The 21325-nt window shown below is 48.5% G+C and overlaps 1 protein-coding gene across 4 annotated transcripts in view; it reads right to left on the reverse strand.

Annotated features, from left to right (window-relative positions):
* Ptr (patched domain-containing protein) overlaps nucleotides 1–21071 on the reverse strand; it is a 30324-nt gene extending 9253 nt beyond the window's left edge. For 2 of the 4 annotated variants that reach the window (XM_076828127.1, XM_076828130.1), the window contains exons 1-2: nucleotides 20880–21071; nucleotides 287–563 (exon numbers count right to left, since the gene is read on the reverse strand). In XM_076828127.1, the coding sequence (XP_076684242.1) occupies nucleotides 287–563; nucleotides 20880–21071 (469 nt within the window). Of the gene's footprint in view, nucleotides 1–286; nucleotides 564–1830; nucleotides 1962–14503; nucleotides 15025–20879 lie in introns of those variants that run through there. The other 2 variants (XM_076828129.1, XM_076828128.1) reach the window with 2 other exon arrangements.
* Between the last annotated feature and the right edge of the window lie 254 nt (nucleotides 21072–21325).

The raw sequence follows: 21325 nt of genomic DNA on the forward strand, positions 1-21325 counted from the left end.
GTGCTCAGTCAAGGGTTAATCAGCCGCGACTCAATGGGACGAGAAAGTTGTTGTGACGCTAATAGCAAGGTTGACCCGCGGGAGCGTGCAACAATACGGAATTACACGGCCGCCGATGCAAACAAGGAAGCGGGACGGTAAGGCCGTTAGCAGGGAGCCGGCGTGTACTTTCTCCTTGAACTTTAGCAGCGCGCCTTGGCGAAGGTTGATCTCCGCGCGGGGCGGCCCGTGAACGAGCACTCGACGAGCTCCCAAAGGACCACTCCCAATGGCCTCCTATGCTCACCTGGCCTGGTGATCCGGCCCAGGTTGAAGTGATGGCTGTAATTGACCTTGAAGTACTGCTCAACGATCGTCCTTTCGGTTTTACTCGGCCCATTGGTCGGGGAGAATAAGTACTCGGGGTCGATCTCGTAGTGGATCCTCTGGTAGCCGGTGAAGCAGATACAGGCCAAGAGGACTGGCACTACCACGAAGTAGCCGGGGTGATGACCCACCGTCAGGCCCAGCCTGTGGAACGCACGGTTCAGGAAATCGTCCACGCAGGTCAGGTTCTTCCACATCTGAAGACACAAAGCAAGGCTGCCTCTTAGAAATCTAGCTGGACCAGCCTGACGACAACTGGTTCGCCGCACACCCGTTCATCCGCGCTGCTTGAAATTTGTAACACGTTGATGATAGTGATTTGGCGAAGGTGCTGTCGGTGGGACGTGGAAAATGCCAGAAAATGTCGCAACGGAAAAGCATGCGCGCGAACTGACGCAATGGCACTCATACGATGGTGACGGTAGGTCAATTTTTAACCGACTTCAAAAAGAAAGGGGTTCTCAGTTCGATGTGTTTGTACGTATTATGTTCGTCCGCGAATTTCTCCGTAACTACTGCACCGATTTTCGTGAAACTTATTGCATTTAGTTTAGCTTCAATCAACTTAGGCTGCGGAGAAAGAATTACGAAAAACGGTTAAGTAATTTTGAGGTAACACCAAAAATAAAAAATCCGTTTCATTATTATTGGAATCTTCCGTTTCATATTTTGTCGTATTTTTTAAAATAAATGTATACAACTTAAATATCTAATAAAAGTAAAAAATAAAAAATTTTAAAAAAATTGAAACCGAATTTAAAAAAATAAAAATGCACTGAAAAGTTATTTCCTTATTTAATCTATGACTCTCAATTTTTTTAAGTCGGCGCCAGGGTTACACTGTGCAAATGATGAGGCGCCGACTCAAAAAATTTGGGAGTCATAGATTAAATAAGGAAAAAACGTTTTTTTTTCACTTTTCAGTGAGTTTTTATTTTTTTTTAAGTCGGTTTTAATTTTTTTTAAATTTTTTCACCCGATCAATTTTCAATCAACTAATGAAACGGTAGAGAATGTGAAAAGTAAAGAAATGGGAATTAAGGAAACCAGTAAAACCTGAATCTAATAAGAAGTAATATAATTTTATTAAACATTATTCTATTTTTGTTACTAATATATTTTATAACGGGCCTTTTACGCGACGACTGTGTCATAAAACGCCCCACGCAGTTTTTTCCTTTGTTAAGAATCGTCAACTAAATATAACCGCAAAGAGCCCATTGGGTATCGCAACGCACAGGTTGGGAACCCCTGTTCCAGCTCATCGTCCAACGCAGAAATAAACAAACTTTAGCGCGGGTCAGAAATGCCACGGAGTCGTTGAAATCTAGATTATTCTCGAGCGCCTTTATCGTTCGAAGAGAGGCTTGATGATGGCGCCGGTCGTGTTTACAGAACCATTCTACCCGAGAGAAAGACATTCAAGGCGAAAGCAATGCAGGGTAACGGCTGCGAGCCAATTACCGTTTCATTTCGCAAAACGACCAGAACGCTCGCGAATCCAGAACACTTCCTCGTGGCGATCGAAGCCGATTCTGGGCTTCTTGCGCGGACCCTGTCGTTTTTCTCCAGCAACGACCGGTCACAATGTTGCGACCGCTTCATCGGATATTCCCGGCGCGTTCGTCGTGCTTTCCCAGCCGCTGCCCGCTCGATCCTCCTCGCGTCCGCTTTCCACTCAGCGGACCCGTAAAACACGTGAGATTCATCGCACGGTCCCCGCTCCCCGCGTAACGAAAACTCCTGGAATTCAGATCCGTAGGCAATCCGCGTTGGGAACGGCGCATGGTGCGAGTGGCCACAGGTGGCGCCCCATTAGTAGAGTTCGGAGAAGAGTGACATCGAAGAGCCAGCGTTGGGGGAATCGGTAACGCGGACAATAAACGGTTATCACAGGCTGGTATAACACAAAAAGGTGAGATCTCAAGTAGAAGGTTAGACCGCGCGTACCCAAAACAGGGTCTCTAGTCTGGTTTAAAGTGTTTCCGACACGGATATTCTTTTATACGTTGGAATTAAGTTGTTATTTTTGTATTGTTGGGTAATAAACGTATTTATAAAAAAAAATCGGTAACCCAGACCTAACCCAGTAGTCCCGAGGACCCACGGATCTTGGTTTCGAGTCCCGTCGCCCCGAGAATTTTTTTTTCGCCTGAAAATCTCATCGCGTTTTCTCGGCCCAGCCGAGATAAGCATGTGTAAAAGGCGGAACGTTCCCGCGACTATCAGTAACGGTTGCGAAATGGAAACGGAAAGCCGAGTCGAGAAAGAAGAAGCTCGCTAGCGCAGCGGTTGCGAGGACGCTATTGTGCCTATCGTAAATGGCGCAAGACACGCGGCGTCGCTCATGGAGAAGCGCACTTAGTTTAATAACGCAGACATCCGTTCCTCTTGTCTAGTAACGAGCGGACAACCTCTCCGCGGGGACGGTGGGAATACGGCGCACGCACGTCCAAATAACAGAGTCCCTACTCTCTGTCTGCATTTCGAAAAGTTCCTTTCTCTCCGCTTCACTACGAAAGCCGAAGGTCCGCCCTTTATGGAGACAGGGGAAGTGGGTTGAGCGGGCTCGAATTCGGCTAAACGTCATTGAAAAGCGCCGTAAAAGTGACGTCGGACTTGACCCGGTTCGGCAGCACGCAACAATACGCGCTTAGCATACCGAAATCGCGGCCGACATCACCGTTGACTATTAATTCCGCAGATTCGGGGCGAGATTGCGAGGTGGGCCTGATCTCCTAGGAAGCAGATCGCCTTGCGCAACCGTGCGAGAGTCGCTGCGAATCGAAAGAACTGTGGCAGAGCTTTTCAACCGTCGGGAGGAAGGGTCCTCCTCGGTTAATCTCGCTTGGAAATAAAGAGGGATCGAGTAACGAGGAAGTCTCTACTCGCCCGAGTACTCCAGGCCTCCTGTTTCATTTTTCAGATCCATATCCCCGCCATTGTCCCTCGACAAAGGAGCTGCAGCTTCCGTAGATCATAACGCCCGCATCGAGGATCGGGTAACAAGCCGGGCGGGCCCGTTTTTCAGGGCCACCCAGCGGGTGGCAAGCCGCGCGGTAATGAGACTCTTCGTTCCTGGAAGCTTCCTGGAGCCGGCGCGCTCCCGAATTTCAGGATTCCGTTGAAATTCGAAAGCGACGATGGCCTGCGGCCGTTGTTAGAACGGAAGGACATTGGCTCCGAGCGTGAACGACTTTCTAAAACCACTTGCACTCGATGCCAGCTGGTTTTTCCACGCCCGGCCCGATCGTAACCGAGCGGCCGCGGATGACGTGGGTTTCGCGAAGTTCAGAGGCCAGGATGCCCGACGGATCTTTTCCCCGTCAGCGGAGAAAGTGGCATTGGGTAACGCGGGCCTACTGGCGCGCGCGCCCGCCTGCTCCTTATTCGATCCACGCGATTGGATAACGGTCGCGTAACGATCGAGCCTTTTGTTCGCGGCCAACGAAATCGTAACAGTCTTGAGTAACGATCCTAATGAACCTGATTAAACACCGCCGTCCGTCGATATTACACAAGCCGCGGGGAGGGGAGCGGAAAAAATCAGCCCGTAAAGTTGAGTCGCGCGCCGGCCCCCGATTCGCGACGCTTATGCAACGCGCACGCGCGGAGCGTGCCGTCGCGGACGCCATTGTGCGTTGCGCCGTCGATTTGTAACTGATCCGTGCCGGTTGGTCGTAACAAAGTCGAGCATAGGCCTCAATGAATATTCCTTATGGGCTCGGCCGAATGGTAATCGACTGGCTCGACCTCCACGCCAGGGAAAAGTACTTGACACGGTATTTGAATTTCATGGGGCGTCGTCGAGCGCTTTCCCAACCCCCTCCTCAACCACTTTCCTTGCACAGAATGATTGCTAGAAATGCGAGTCGTCCCACTGACCTGGGACTGCTAATCGCTGGCCACAAGTGCACTTCGATCTCCTGTCGGGGACCCGGGCATTACTGATAACGATTGATAGCATTGGTGGAACCGAGATGACCCCTTGCACGGAACTTACAAGGGAAATTACCCGAACGTATCCGATTTTTGTGAAAACACCCCTTAAAGGTTGATGCGTGACTTACTACTTTCCTCTATATCTTGCAAACTATAGTAGATATAAAAAATATATTACAATGAAATCTTAACGGCTTTGTATGCCCTATAAAACTGTGTAATCAAATTGTCAAAATTTTGTAGTTTAACAAAAAAAATCCTTCCCCGCTACAAATTTAAAAAAAATCGATTACACAGTTTTATGCGGCACAGAAAGCCGTTAAGATTTCATTGCAATCATTTTTTTATACCTGTTATAGATTTCAAGATATTCAGGAAAGTAGGAAATCACACATTAACCTTTAACGGGTGTTTTCACGCCGAAGAACCGAAAATAGGCGCAACCGAAGAATTGCCTGATACTTCTGTCGAGGTCCCCTACAAACCTGCCCAGTTTAAAAAAAATCGGAATGTTCGGGTAACCGAACCTTTTTCGAACAGCTAGGATCGTAATTTCGATGTAACGACCATGATTCCGGGCGACGATGAGGCCAGGAATGATTTGAAACGCTGGTCACGTGAGTTCCTGCCTGTGTTAAGAATACCAACCGTTTAATTTCGCTCGCCAGTCCTTGTCCCCAAAATTCCCCACCCGAATAGTCCCTTGGCTCGAGTGGCCGCCCTTCCCGAGGATCGCTCGGTCCCAATCAGCAGAACACGATGTTTTCTATCGTGTAAGCTAAGGACAAGGCTGCAGTGTCGTCTCCGCGATGACAAAATTGGCCGCGGCAGCGTAATTTGGCAAATTGCGAGTGTATCCCTCCGCGCGTCTCCAGAAGACAATGGCGATGTCTAGCGACGAATCAACTCATCACTGCGCTCCGCGCGACAGCCGAAACGAGAAGATTGCCCCTGTCCGCGAATATCGGGATAATTGCATTTCTCAGTGACGCTCGCAATTTCTCCGCCCCACGATCGGCCCCGAACCGTCCCGCGAGGTAGCGGCGGACGAACGAAAGCAGCGCTTATAAATAATAAAATGGAAAATGCTACGCGCTCGGTCACGGCATGCTTTCTCATCGACACGCTGCGGTTGCTCGCGCTTTAAGCAACCGAGTCGGTTGCGCGTGAATCTTCCGCGGCTGACGAATCCTCCAGTTCTCCTCGTTCACAACGCTGCTCAACGGCGAACGCCGGCCTCCTACGCTCCGAGGCGAGCGGAAATACGGAGGCACTCGAGAAGAGGGAACCAGAACGAGCACGCGCCGCTCGAGGGCCACGCGGCGACAAGGAAAACCCTGGCAACAGGGAAAAATCAGGGACTGCGAATAAACGCTCGAGAGCTCCTCTCGTGGAACGTTGTTTACCGCGTTTCAAGCTTTTTTTCTCGCCACAGTGAACGCTCCGAGGGCGTTCCATTGCGAAATGGTCTCGTTATCGTTTCTTAACCTCTCTTTCGATCAAACGCGCCTCTATTGGCTGTGTACACGATCTCTCGAACACGGCAATTGCCTCCCGCGTCCTCGACATCTCGCGTCAGTTGCTCCTGTATGTGGAAAACTCGCGATGCTTTATGTGACGGCTGGCGCTAGAACGCCTCTGAAGCCATTTCCATGAAAATTCAGTGATTAACCGTCGACGAGTAATACCGGGTAGACTGAACGACGAAAGAAACCGCTTGGATTACTTAATCTCCACTCGTTACTGGCTACACGTGTCTTCGAACAAGTTTCTACAAGCCTGTCCTTTTTTTTTTATATATTCTAGCTGCATTCTTGACCGAACACGACTGCTAAACTCAGGGGAATGGTCCTTCGTCGCGGAATATTGGGAAATACTGTGAGAGCGCCATCTACTAAAGTAAGCTCTGCAATCGGGTCAATCGCGTTACAGGACTGGTGTCACACAAGTATTGAAATAGTGCAATAATGTTTTTCTCATTAAATAGGCTGTTAAATTTTACAAAATCGATCATCGAACAGTCGAAATTCCCAATACTGCCAATTACACGTGACAGCTAACCCGATTAGACTGCTTTAATTTTCGCCACCAGATTGCGTAGCGGAAGTAAGAAAATATTTTCAGTAAATATTTCTCCTGCAAGCGAAAATGACATGATTTACTTTATATTTGCTACAACTATAATTAATACAATTCTTTGTATGGGAAAAATATATCCAGGGCGACGGGGCTCGAACCCAAGATCCGCGGGTCCTCTGGATTACTGAGCAGCCACGGTACAGTTTTTTTTTAAATGTGTTTATTTAGCCGGAAACAAAATTATGAGTACATAACATTCTTATATTTAACTACGGGTATAAACACAACCGATAATGGCACCACGTTACAGTATCACCATGTATTAGGCAACAGTCTCAAGAGAGCGCTCGTACCTAAAATAAACTGAACTTTTCATGCTTAAAGTAATTTGTACTTATTTATAACCCTGTATAACCGGTGGTAGAACATTTAAAGGTAAGATCATGGAAAAATCGGCTTTAAAACCAGGAAGTTCTCTTTAGGAGTAAGCGACTAATCTAGTGATATTAACCTACTTAAATCTAAACTAACCTAACTTAACCTAGATTTATGTACACACTCATATATATATATATATACTGGTCAGTCACTTATTTGATAACCTTAAGCTTTTTGAGGTAGGTGCTGTTTATATCCAACCACCAATATTTGCTTTTTAGCCTCGCTGGGCTGAGAGAGTCAGGCAGCCACGTTACCGATTCCCCCAACGCGACTCTCCGACGTTACTCCTTTCCGAACTCCACTTAACGGGGCGCCATCTATGTGTCAACCGCACCATAGGCCGTTCCCAATCGCCGAAAGCCCGCTACCTTCGTTTTCGAGGAAAACGGGTTCGAAGATGAGTGAATTGAGAGTGGTGAATTTTCTCGAAGACTCGTTGCACACCTTCCGCTTCGAATTCTGTGGATTTGCCGCGTAGATGGACGTTACGTGGAACGAAAGTAAGCGTGCTTCGTTGCTCAACGATTTCCACGCGAGGGCTGGCCGGCAGCCGCGATTTCGTCGATCGACTGACGAAAGACGTCGGCGCGCCTGCCACGTGCTCTTTCAAAACGAGGGAAGTAGAAAACAGTTTTCTCTCCGGGGCCTGTTTTTCGATTCGTTAACGAAAGGAGCGGTTGGAGCGCTCTCTCGCGCTGCTAATTCTGCACATGGGCTGGCGGTTAAACATAAACAAGATGCGTGAAAGGTGCGATCGTTTGCATGCCCGTGGAAAAACACTGTCAGACCCTTCCACTCGCTCTTATGCGCGACCAAGGCAATTATCCCTTGCTCCTCCGTGAAAAATGGCCTGCAGGGAAATTGAGCGGTCGACTGCGTCTCTCCGCGCTGCAGGAGCGCCGTGGAAAATTCAGATGCAGGGGTGATGGATTCTTTGGAACAGCAAGCATCTCCGCGCCTGACCCGGGTCCAGGTAGACCTCGGAGATCGTGGCGAGGTTCCCAGAAGCTCTTGAATAATTCGTGGGGCAGGATTAACGCTCCGTGAAACGGCGGGTCCGCGAGACCGATTTCCTTATCGACTTCTTGTGAGATCCCTCCGTGGAACCTTTCTCCGGCCGAGCATCCGAAAAAGCGAAAAGCAACCGTCGTAAACCGATACAGGCATCGGTGGCCGGCGTTTTACGTAAGCTTCCCTTTATTTTTCGACGGGGCCCGAGTGAAGGTGTTTTCTCCGGCGCGCCTGCAGTGACGGCAACAAGTGTAACAACCTGCTGCCTCTCCAGATAGCTACTGTAAAAGGTGCGCGTCCGCGACCGACGTTCGGACACCTTTCAGGAGGCTTCTCGAACGATTAGAGAGTGCAGAAGAGTTGGGATACATCTAATGACTTGCAACTAGTAAAAATTGAAGCGGGTACACGAGGCGTTTCCCTCTGTTTATTCGAAACAGTGTCCTTCGTCGCCGTGCATCTAGTTGCGAGCAGATTATTCAAGAGCTGATGCAGAAGCCAGGCAATTGGAAAATAGGCTTTCCTTTTAATTCACGCGACCGCTTATCAAGCATAATCCCTGACAAAATCGAGCTTTCGGTTTCGATTCCTATGCCACGTACTTCGCGTTCGATTCAGCAAGAGGTAGAATCAATTCTCCTCGAATTGTGTGCGAATTAGGGGTGTTACGAATACTCGAATACCAGAAAATTCAAATTTTAAGATTAAGGTTCGAATATTCGAATAATTAGGGGTATTCGAATACCAGAGAATTCGAATTTAAGATTTGCGATTCGAATATTCGAATAATTAGGAGTATTTGAATACCATAGAATTCGAATTTGAGATTTTAGATTCGAATAATTAGGAGTATTCGAATACCAGAGAATTCGAATTTGAGATTTTGGATTCGAATAACTAGGAGTATTCGAATGCCAGAGAATTCGAATTTGGGATTCGAATGCCAGAGAATTCGAATTTGGGATTCGAATATTCAGATATTCGAATAAGTAGGTGTATTTGAATAATTAGGAGTATTCGAATATTATTAGAATAATTAGGAGTATTCGAATATTATTAGAATAATTAGGAGTATTTGAATATTATTAGAATAATTAGGAGTATTCGAATACCAGAGAATTCGAATTTAAGATTTGCGATTCGAATATTCGAATAATTAGGAGTATTCGAATACCAGAGAATTCGAATTTGAGATTTTAGATTCGAATAATTAGGAGTATTCGAATACCAGAGAATTCGAATTTAAGATTCGAATATTCAGATATTCGAATAAGTAGGATTATTCGACTAAGTAGGTGGATTCGAATAATTAGGAGTATTCGAATATTAATCGAGTACTTGGAAGAATTCAAATATTATTCGAATGGTTAGGAGTATTCGAATTTAATTTCGAATACTATTCAAATAAATTACTCGTATTCGAATATTTACAGCTCTAGTGCAAATAGAGCAATCTGCGGCGGCACTAGAGGCAATGAATGCAGCCCAAACTATCAATCGCCGCTGCACAAGCGTCAAGCAGCGCGTTTCGCGTCACGCACACGCTCGTCCACTCGCAATCACGCATTTGCATTCGCGGCGTATTCAGTCGCGAGCTATGAGACGTGACTGGAAGCACGATTGCAAAGACTGCTCGGATCAATAATATATCCAGTGTTATCAGTTACACTTTGAGCCTGCCTGCCCCATAACTCGAGTCTGGGCGAAATTCAAATTTCGCCAGCTAGTGCAAAGAATGCACGAGGCTTGGTGAATCAACGTTGCCACCCATTCACCACGATTCTACGTGGCGACGGTGGGTGTACGGCCGATTAATCCAGGAAATCGCTTATTAATCACCCGAAACTGTTACTAGGGAACCATCCCGATCGGCGATTATTACCGCAGTCACGTTGCTCAATTTGTCGTGACGTCAAACCTGGCTGGAACTACGTTCGGACACAAAAAGGACGTGTCCCGAGCCGAACCCCAGCCGTTCCTTTTCTTGCTCGATCGGAGGCGATAGCGTGAAGAAACTGCGGCAACAGAGACCTGCACCTGCGTATCTAAACTGAGATTCTGATCAGTGGGCCTGAATAAAAGCGAGAAAGGCGCCATTGCGCGGAGTAATAGGACACCAAGGGCAGCTTCGTCACAAGATTTCAGAGGCACCAGCGTCTGTTTACGAGGAAAGTCGTTTCAGCCCCAGACCACGTGAAATCTCAGCGATCCTATCGCACTAAGCGACCATTAGGTGCCGCGAGCGTAAACACGGCGAATTCTTGCGACTCTGGTACACACGCCAGCGAGGGAAACCAGTCCGAGTTCGCCGAATGGGTCTCCTTAAATCGCCTAAGCTACTTTCCGGCTCTCCACGGTTTTTTAAAAACCCTGCTAAGGCTTCCTCAATTACTGGAATAATAGAAGACCTCATACAGCAACTTCGAGTTATTTCAGAAGCAGAATCAAGTGGTTTCGACATAAATTTCAATGCCTTTCATTATTTCTTAAATTACGGGCTCATATAAATTTTTTTTCTCGCTATTTTCTTCGCTATTCCGACCAGTTGCAATTTTTTCAAAACGACGAAGATACGTCGCCTAGTAAACTAATCCTCCTAGCTTCTCCAAAAAAAACTCGTAATATAATTTATGAATTATCTTTCAGATAGTTGCAATGTCCCGTTGCAGAATTATTTCTTTCAAGACTTTGGTCCCGCCAGATAATTTTGCACGCCGTGCGGCGTCCACCTCCCCCTCCCCTGGCTCGAATATCCGTCAGCAACAGGAGCCCCCGACAATCTACGATCGATCGACATCGGGGCCTTATCGGCATTCGGAAAAAAAGCTTGCCGTTCTGCTCGACCTCGAGCGCACGCCAGTTACATTTGCGCCTAGATTATGCAGTCGCGTGCCCTTTTTTCCCCCTATCCTCCGGTTCAGCGTTGCAAAATCCGCGGGTCAGCCGCGGACAAATCGGGACAAGGCTGAGCGCTAACATTTCTCAAAATAACGCTCGCGAATTCAGCGTTCATTACACGGCCGTTGCATTTCTCTTGCGTGCATGTACGAAGAAATTATTGCCCATTAATGGTAGGAGGGGGACTCGTTCCTTTCTCCAGCGTGCGTCGTCTCTGTGACCCCCTTGCGTGCCCACAGAAAAGGAAAACAACGAGGCGAATGAAAAACAGACGAGGAAAAACGCTGCCGGAGCTTAAGACAGCCACGGCGTGTTTACGCGCCGAGGGTTCTTCATACCGCGCGCGGTCCCGGCGGTGTGTTTTGAAAGCGTCCAATATATATCTCCTTTCTTGGCACACCTAGATACGTTTGCTTTGAAAAACCTTGCGCTTATTGAAAGCGTTTACGCTCCAGCGATGCTCGACACCTGCTCGAGGTAGGATGCAGCAGAACAGAATTCGCGGTTTTTAAGCTCTCCAAACCGCTGCTAAGACCCCAAAGAGCGTATCCGGATATCCGGGTAGCAGCGCGCTTTTGATCGCTGGTACACACTTTCAAGATAACCCGATTATGCAAAGTCTCCGCGCGAGCGAGCGTTTATGTAAATCGGACTCGGCCGATCTCCTTGGGTCAGGCTCCTCCAATTCGATCTGCTGAACAACACCACATACACTCACACACATTGGGGCCCCCCCGGTGTCGCGACGATTCCTCCGTTACTCCGAGGGTGGTAAGAGTCTGTATCTTCATTTTGGAAATGCCACGGTATATTTTATTGTCGTACCCTGCTTCGAAGGAAGGACTTTCCCGAATTCGATTTCCACACGATCGAGATATCCTCCTCCTCTCCTCCGCGCTTGCGCGAACTGCGGCGCTGCTGAGACTCTTATAACTTCGTCGCGGATGGAATTCTTTTTTGTGGTGCAGGAATAGGTAGAAGTGTCTTCGTTCAATTTTATAGCGCCAGGTGGCTTCGCAGTGTAGAAATAGGTTTTGTAACTCCCATGTGCGGATCCACGGAAAAAAATGTACCACCTCGGGCGATGGGATTCGAACCCGCGATCTTCGGATCCTGTGCGTACTGGCCAGGCGCTTAGCCAACTCCGCCAAAGTCCCTCCGAGGATTCTATGTTCCGGGCTGCCTCTTATGTTTCCTGATCCCACGAGGATCGATGGGCATGGTATTCAAATTGGAGAAACTGGGAGGAATAGAGAGGCGTTCTCCTCTCCCCGCGTCTTCTGCTTTTTCTTTCACCGTCGTCCAGCGACAACGCCGCGGTCCGATTCCCCAGTGATCAGTGAATTACAGATATCTCTTCCGGCTCCAAAGCAGACTAGCTGCGACTATGAGCCGCTCCTAGTCCGCAAGAATGGGGGACGTTTTAGATCCGTTTTATCCACTATGCAACGGAGATCCCCGGATCGAAATGTTTACGTGACTCGAGGACTTTCGAGACGCCTGAAATTTTCAGGTCCTCGGGTTCCCACTGGCTCCCGATACTTTCTACCGATTTTCGTCGTTCAGGGAGATTTACGAGCGTGGATGAAATTTACGCGCCATTAAACAGTCGCGCGCAATGCTTCGCGGGCCACGATAACGGAATGATTAGCGGCGATTTGTTGTGAAAGCGATTCGTTAGCCCACCGATCTTTGAAGCCATTCGTTATTCGGAAGACGACCCTCTAACGCAATTTATAGAATAATAATGGTCTTTGTCATAAAAGTATCCGAGCACTTGCTTATAAATTGTTAACAGGATGGAAGTAATTTAAATTACAAATGAAAGGACTTGCAATGATTTCAAATTTGTTAGTATTAATTTGAAAATTAGTAAAATTGAGTTTCGTCTATGAGTTGTCTAACTAAAATGCAATAGAAATAGAAAAACGTCTTCAGAACTAGGCATGGGTGCCTCGAAACCCAAGAAACTTTCGAGTTTCGAGAATTCGAAAGTTTGCACTTTTCTCGTGATTCGAAACTCTCGAAACGGAAATAAAAAAAATTATAAAATGATGGGATCAGGAACCCCCGTGCGGTAAAAGGAAACCCGGACTAAGGGGCGACGGAGTGTCGGAGTTAGCCGTGGTGGCAAACGCTACTGATCAGCACGCGGACGGCTCGGGTTCGATTCCCGGCACCGTGGGTTCTCTTTTTTCCGAGGTTCCCAAAAATGTAAAAATATTACGTCACCAATTCCTACAAAATCAACGAATAAAAACCATTGTTACATTTCATAATCTTTGATAATATATCAAAGAGCCCGCTATCAGAGTTAGCAGGCAACATCGGCCACTGATTATAAAAATAAGGCGGAGTGTACGAATTCGAATGAAAATTATAGGCCGTGGGATCGAAGGCAGACAGTGTGTGCCGGGTAACGAGTAAATTGTGCGTAATGACGCGGTGGGCTCGCGCGGCGGTAAAAATGCAATTGTTCATAGCCGATCGCGCTTTCCATTGAGCGCGCGAAAGAGGGAAATGCGGCAGCGAGCTGTGACGCCGACTGCGGCTAATACGAAACTGCTCGGGCGAAATCGAATGGGATTAAGAATAAACGAGACCAGAGCCCCGGCGGCCTGCCGAAGGGAGTCACCTGCGCAACTGCACCGAGCGCGACGTTCTGCACGACGGAAGCGGTAATTTACAACGAGGAGCAGCAAGCTGGTTGTTAGAGAAACTGACGGACGCTAGAACGCACATTTTCCTCCGAGAACGGTACCCCCGCTGTCGCTAGAAATCGGCACCATTCGATTCTGTTTCCCATCGACTGAAAGAAACATGGATACAGTCCTATTACCGGCCGATTAATTCCGCGATTAGTGTGTTCGGGCTTGGAAGCTTCTCGATGGCCCCACGAGTCCCTAGGGACGGCGAGGTAAGTTTAGAAAGGTATCAAAGGCGGATCGTTGGTCGACGCTCGCGTTGTAAGCGTTAAAAATAGAGGCTGGACAACGTCCCCTCGCTGCTGATTCCTCGATAATTCCCCTATGCACCGAGGTCAACAGTTTGTTACGGGCACGCTGTTCAAGGGGTATAAACAGCGGCGGTTGATTGACCGGCCGCGGCGCACATTCAACGGCATACCTTCGCGAGATAACAAGAACAATCGGCTGGATTGCAAATGACGACGACGATGACACTCTGGGCGCGTTACAGACACTCTTCTACGCTCCCGCTTCGCACAGGCGAGTTTCAATTTATGTATCCCGCAGCGCGCATCTCTCGGAGAGACACTTCCCGTTTAGAATTATAGAATACGAAGGGAAGAACGTATTTAGGGGAGGAGCTTCGTGTACTACTAACGCGGCTGCGAGCTACGTTGCGCGACGAGCGACGGAATTGGTCCCGATGCGTGATCCACGGGAAATCGAAAGTTCGTAAACCGGAGCGCATGGCGCGGGGGACGGAAGCGGGAACGTTGTTAGCTAAATGGTCAAATTGGTCACTCATCCGAGCCCCTGATAGACTTAAAGTTGAATACTTAAAAAAAGGGGGAGAAGTGCTTTTCGCAGTGTTGCCCGTGCTTCTGGTTTATGCGAACAGGATTTCAATAAATCTGTTAACAAAGTCGAGGGGGACTACGCTTCCGCCATCAACTACCCTACCGGCTAGAGTCATCCAGCTTAGAAGAAAATGCGCATATCCCAGACTTTCCGCTCCCCTTTTTCCACCCCCTTCAACTTCCCTCTAACCACCACCTTGTGGCAAAGAACCTCCCCCTTACCTTGGCGTGTTCAAGCAGGCTTCTTCTCCCTCGGCGCGGATGAAAATATAGTTCCACGTGTGTAGCTGGCCGGTCGCTATCGAGGGCCCACTTAACGCTGCTTCGTATCCCGAATGGAACACGGTTTATATTGCGCCGACAGTGTCGTTTCACCTGCGCGTTCTCGGAGACCGGCGTGTCATCGTCGACGGTGCGATGTGGAGAACGAGAAACAGAGGGGGCCCGCTTGTCGGAACGCTTCGTGGTGAAATGCTGGATTCGAACTGCTCGCCGCGCGGTTCGAGCGTCGCGCTACTAGCCGCGCCACGCGCCGATCGGCGGACCTCGTCCAATCTCGATCCTTCTCGGCCCCGCTCGGCTCGCCCCCGTCCTCTTTGACCGCGTGCGGTTCCCGCGTCTTCGACCCCTTTCGCGTGTTTCCATTTCCACGTTTCCTTGTTTCGCTTACGTCACGCGCCTTTATTCGCCCTTGGGACCCCTCCACTCGTGGGCCCGTCGAATTTATTCCTCTCCGGGGCCACCTGCGAGTTTAACACGTATCGGTGTGAAATCTTCGAGAGCTACTAGGGGGGAGAACTGCGCGTGTAAGAGTATGGGGGTGGGTTCTGAAGGACGAGTACAAGTGTGTGTTTCCAGTTTAAATTTTGTAATAATAAATATCTATAAGGCCCCGTGGGGCCATTTCACCCTTAATTAGTCGCAGCGGGTCTATTTGGCCCCAGCCGTCATTCAAGTTCGATTTCTGACAAAACCAAGCCATGCTCCTGCAAATTAAGAACATGTTTGTTTTTTTTTTATTTTGGATAATCCACTCGTCCAAAATTTCAACCGCTAACAAAGGGTCAAATTATGAAGACGTCAATTTTACTGTGACATATTTATGTAAACAAACAACAAAGATTTTTTTCTTGTATTTTAAGAATATACCCTCGTAAGTTCGAAAACGTTAAATGTTTTTGATTTCAGACGCGACATACAGCTTTTTTCAGGGCCACCATGTACTGTCTAAAATCGAGAGAGTTTCGGATATGTATCCATAACTTCCGAAAAACAATAGTTTTTTAACTGAAACTTTTTTTTTAAGTAGCTCATAATACTATGTAAACGTAATACAAAAACGGGAAATCTTCATCGAGCCGTTGACTGGTAAAAAAATCCGCAAAATGTACACATTTTCGGAGCATTCAAACGGGTATACCCCCTTAAAGCGCGGGGCCTTATTCGGGGAGCGCGCTGAACCCGCCCCGGATAGGCCCTGGTTTTCAGAGTTTCCGGAGGAGAATCTGCCCTTGATCGAGGGATGATCGCGTGGTTACAGTGCAAAGGTAGCGACTCGCGGATCCCTGAGCGGACGAATGTAATGCGCAGCGTCCACGTCAGACGGAAGCAATGAACGTCGCTGCGCTTATCTAGTTTGATGCTTCCGTCTGCGCAGAGGCGTGGGCAGACTTTCTATGGAAGCAATCGCTTCGATGATCAACACGCACGCGGAAAATACGTGGCCGGGTCAGCTGGGCCCGCCGCGATAAGCGTGGTCGTGTTTTGGACGAAGGAAAGTCCACGCCAGATAGCATCACCTTTGCGGGGCCCACTGACCTTCCCGATAACGGCTCGCAGAGCGTATACGTTTCAATTATCGAAAGCACTGCATCTGCGCGGCATTTCCGCTGACGTCACGTCACGGTTGACCCGCAATCGGTTACTAACTCGCGATAAGAGCCGCTCTGAGCGCGTGGAGCTTAGATTTCCAGCGACAATGCTTCCAGAAGGGAGCACCGGGGCACCCAGCCGAAAAGCTACCCTTTAGTCGGTCAACAACGACAGTAGAGGGAGACTTGGAATTTCGTATCTGTGGCTAATGAATTGTAATTAGAAATGGAGTGCAAAATCACTACCAGTGATCGCAGAATCTCGGTCACGCATTTAACTTCATTCACGACCGTGACCGTGACTTTTTTATCTTGAGTGAATTTGCTTACTCTGATCGCCTGATCTGTTTATAAAATACTTCAATATAGCTTGTGTCACAGTCAAAGCGTTAATTCAGCGAATGTAAGCATATGTACATTCCTAGTCAATGTATGCACACGCTGAAGCCGAATAAAATCCTGTAAAAATCACCGTGATCGAGTCACTCGTGATTCAGAAACAATAGTTCTGGCCATCGCTAATTGCAATCCTAATTCCTGAGAACCCACAGAGAGCAAAGTGCTCGGCGTACGAAGCGCGTCGAGATAAACTCGAAAAGATTGACCCCTCTTTTTTTCATTCCTGCTGGAACTCCAAGAATTTAATTCGAGATATGAATCCAATGACAAATTACATGGAAATATAGTGGAAACTGGATACGTGACGCTGAGTGTACATACATGGAAGCAGAGAACACGATTCGCCAATGAAAACAGTTTCATCGCGACACGTAGGTATTTAGGAGGCGCCAAGGCCAGGGCGAACAATCGCGACTGGGCAAACAACGATCTGCTCCGAACAATATCACGGCCTTCTGTCTCGTAATAATCGCATGCTCCGCGGTGCGAAATTGCCACCTCGTGTTCCGCGCGGGTCTTTCCATTATTCTTGAGGGCTTCCTGGAACGTTGCGAGCACCCGAAGCGTTTCCACGGGTAAAATAAATACGCTTTGTTCCGAGATAATCGATTCCTTTCGGCGCATCGAGCCGCGATGTAATTTCAGGGGGGTATCCCCGCACGGCAGAAAAGGAAGAAAGAAGGGAGCCGTCGCAACAATGGGCCGCTTCTAGGAAGACTGGCGGGTGCTGGCGATCGTATGGACAATGTGAATCGACGTCGATCCGACGTCCTCTACCTGACCAGGTACACGGATCCTCCGCAGGGGGATCTCGCGGAAATTCTTTGATTTTCACGAACTGGAAGAGTGGACGTGGGAGGAGCCGGGTTAGGCGGCTAAATCCAGCAACGAGATCGCTCAAGCTGGGAGAATGATCTATGGTCGACGGGCCTTTGATCTACAGTGACAATTACAAAGCTCCGCGCATTCTTCGCACGCTCGCAGATGGAAAGCTTGCAATCGGCCTGCCCCTCGTTCGTCCGGCTCGAGATGCTCCGAGGCCCCCGCAGATAAGGCAATTTGCTCTCGTTCCCTTTCATTTTCGTTCAAGTTCCACTGATCCGAGCAAAAGCGCGCATCCGCTGATCTGGATCGCCAGCGCCGCTCCTCGTCACCGTTGCGATGCGATCTGGGAAAGGATCACGCGGAGGTTAGTCACGATGTGTGATGAAATAAGAAACCCGTGCATCGACCAACTTTCTCCCAGATACGCGGGTTTTCCTCGAGCAACTGGTCGCTTCTCGTAATGCTGTCGCAAAAGAGCGACGGGGTGATCGAGGATGGTAATTAACGAGAGGATCCTTGACCATTCAGATCAAATAAACCCTCGTCGTAAGTAGAGCGCTATTATACACAATTAAGTACGGGCCGCATTCTGCAATGGAGGCGCGCGTAATCTGCGATCGGCTCGCGGCGGCGACGATCGCTACAGTGGCCATGATCTTGCCAAGGCTGCGAGTCCAGGCCCGACCATACGCAATCGTCGGCAGCGCTGATGATAATGAGGAACGATGTTGCGCGGCATTGAAGAAGGATCCTCCCCGTGAAGACTGAGAGCGCAAGGTCCGCGAGGAACTGGGGGTGAAAGATGCTGACAAATGCTTCCTACTTAGGTGTAGGGCCAGCGATGCTGCATTCTTCAACATCTCGCCACAGATTCTTCAGCATCAAAGTCTGCCATATAGACAGGTTGCTGGACGAGGAGCTGATCCTTGGGAATGTAGCTCAGAGACTATCTAGAGCGTTTCTTCTTGCACTTCCTCTGTCCCTGTTTATTCTCGCCAACCCCATTGTCTTCTAATTCGTAGAGCAGGCCTTTCAGCCACAACAGGGTATTAGCATCAGAGTATAAGCAGCTTTTTTCAATCTTCACCATTACTTGATACAAGTTTTTTTATCCGTCATCCTAGACCTCGATAAGTCTACAATGAACGCAGGTATCATTTGCGTGCATAGGTCTCATTTACGTACGCCTTTCAATTCGCAGCTTCGCCTTTTACTTTTCCAAGCGGCTGATACAGACTCCCGACGGAGAATCGCGGCTCGAACGTGGGACGCCCGGTCTAGGCCTCGCTAGATCAAAGACCCCCGTCAAAAGACAGCCAGCAAATTGCCAAAACCCTTTTGTGCCGCGCGCGAGGCGGCGAAGGAGCGGATACTGACGTCACCCGGCTCCACCAGGAGTTGAGTGCACGTGTGCACACGCACGGGGCCGCTTACACAGGGAGAAAATAGCGTGGCCGCGCATCTAACCCGTAAATATATTCCGTTTAAGGCTGATGGCTAGATTGTCCGTAGTTGACTGTCCGTAGTTAATCTCCGGGCTCTCATATCAGGCCAGTTAGCTCGAGTTACTCGCTGCCCGGCTCGTGGAGAAGCGTAATCGGGCCCGTCTACGTCGTCTGCCGACTGATTGCCAATTCAACGCCCCCGCTGCACGCGGACCACCCGCGGCACAGAAGCTGCAAGAAACGCGGCACCGGGGCAACTCCGGAGGCATCCGCGCTACTTGAACACCGTATTAAGGGCCTTATTGTTCGTTTCCTTCGTTGCCGTTTCTTGGAGACGGGCTGTTCTTCTCTTCCAGACGCAAAGAGTAGGGGCTACCGTCGCCGGGTATCACGAGCGTTTCGGCTTCAATTTCACTCAACACTTGCTCCAGATGCTGGCACCGACGCGGACTCCTTTTAAGGGGCTTTGCTTTCTTACTCCCTGACCAGTGGCGGATTTAAGGAAAAATGCCCAGGTGACAAACGTTCTGGGACACCCTGTATACACAACGTGACCCTTTATTGTTTTCCTCAAAACGGGGCATCTAATAATTGTCAGGCAATAGTATGTGTATTCAAGAAAACGCATATTTCTTCATAGTTTTTATTTATTAATGAAAAGAACAGAAACGAACACGTGAAAATAAATAATTTGTGTGGTCTTATATTTTTCTGAAGAACAAATTTGCTTAAGTTTATTTGGTGTTGATTTCAAATAAGAATGAAATTCTTGGCAGAGTTTCTTAAAATTTACTTTGATAATTAACACTGCTTTAAGAACTGCACTTGCAACTGTGTTTCTTCGCTCGTCCATAACGTATTATAACAGAAAACACCCTTTCTACGGGTGCATTAGTGCCGAGCAGACATAAAATATATTCAATATTTAGTCAGTAGTTGCTCTCTTCCTGAAAACAGGACATTTCGGCGTCCCGAAGCTGTGCTGCTCAAAACGGGACGTATGGTCTCAATTACAAATAAATTTACGCGCCTTGTGGTATGAAAATTATGGGAAAATATGATGCCGGGATAGAATCAGAATTTTTTGGAAGATGGGGACTTAGAGAGGCCTCCTGGGCCTTTTCTTCCTTGAAATTGGCCCTGCCTTGCCCCTTATTTCCTCTTCCCTTGCACTCGCAACTGTGTCATGCGAGTACAGTGAATTTGGAGGCCTGCGTGTGCCCGAAGCACCAGTCAGTAGAATCGGAGCGCGTCAAGGGTGGGTAAGACGAGATTCACAAGCACCGAAATCGGAAATAGATAACGGTAGCGCCTGCGCCTCTGACTCACCTACTTTCACCCCTTTAACGGTGGGCCTGCGTTTGGCAAATATTTGCCTAACGAATGCTACATACGCGAACGTGTATACCCCATCTTACACTGATACAATCCTCCCTTACGGAAACAATATCTTCCAACATCTCAGAGGAACATTCGTACACAGAACGTTGGCATAAGCGTTAGCGGAGGCTATCGCAAGTATCGTGAGATAAAAGAAAGCTATTGAAATCCTGTTTATCAAACACGCCTGGCGCCATATTGGAACCTGAGCGCGCGAATTGCGTCTTAACCAATTGGAGTTTTCTAAGCTCCCCGTGATACACCCCTTTAAATGTACACGGTATCGCGGAGATTGGCATTAAAGAATAAATGATAGTAGGAGCATCTTAAAGAAGAGCGTACGGATTAGAACCGGGGAAGGCTGGGAGGGAGGGGCAGCAAGGTGGAAGAGGCCGAGGGGCTTCTGCGCATAAAATTCATCTTGCTCCGAGCTCCCGGCGGGTAGCTTCCCTTCCAGATGATAATTTGTTCCGCGGCAAGCGTTTTCTCGCGAATAATCGATGATTATTCTGGTAATCCGTTGAATATCGCGCACTTCCACTGTAGAGATTCACCACCACGCACCACTTTCGACCGCCGAATCGAAGTGGATTTAAAACAGGGCAGCAGCCAATGGAAGCGCGAGCGATGTACGCACGCGCGCTCCAATAACCTACTCCTGCCACAAGCGCGACTTACCTGCAACAGTCGGGCAAAAATGTTCCACTGAGGCTCCGTTTTCACTCGGCTCCTTATCGTGGGTGTAATTCCGAAGTTACGATCGCTCGGGTGAAGTCGCAAGGGTGCTGGCAGCGCGGGCGACTCGGTCGAGATGTCCAGGCCACTCCGTCGACCCACACGCGCACCTGCCATACGCTGATGCGAGCCCATTGTTGTCGTGAAAATGTCTATTTCAAAACACGCGTCTGACAGAAGGAACAGAAGGAAATTTAAATATCCTCTGAAAGGAGGTCTCGCTTTGTATAACCTCCCGCGATAAGGGTGTAACTGGATAAGGGGGCTGCTGCAGCCCCGTACACGCGCATCGTCCACGAACCTGAAACATCGAACAACTCAGAAAGTAAATCTAGAAATTTAATTATTTCCTGTATCTAATCTAACTTCAAAGTAAACAGAAATAAAGC

The sequence above is a fragment of the Andrena cerasifolii genome, chromosome 15, assembly GCF_050908995.1.
Source record: "Andrena cerasifolii isolate SP2316 chromosome 15, iyAndCera1_principal, whole genome shotgun sequence".
Lineage (NCBI taxonomy): Eukaryota > Metazoa > Arthropoda > Insecta > Hymenoptera > Andrenidae > Andrena > Andrena cerasifolii.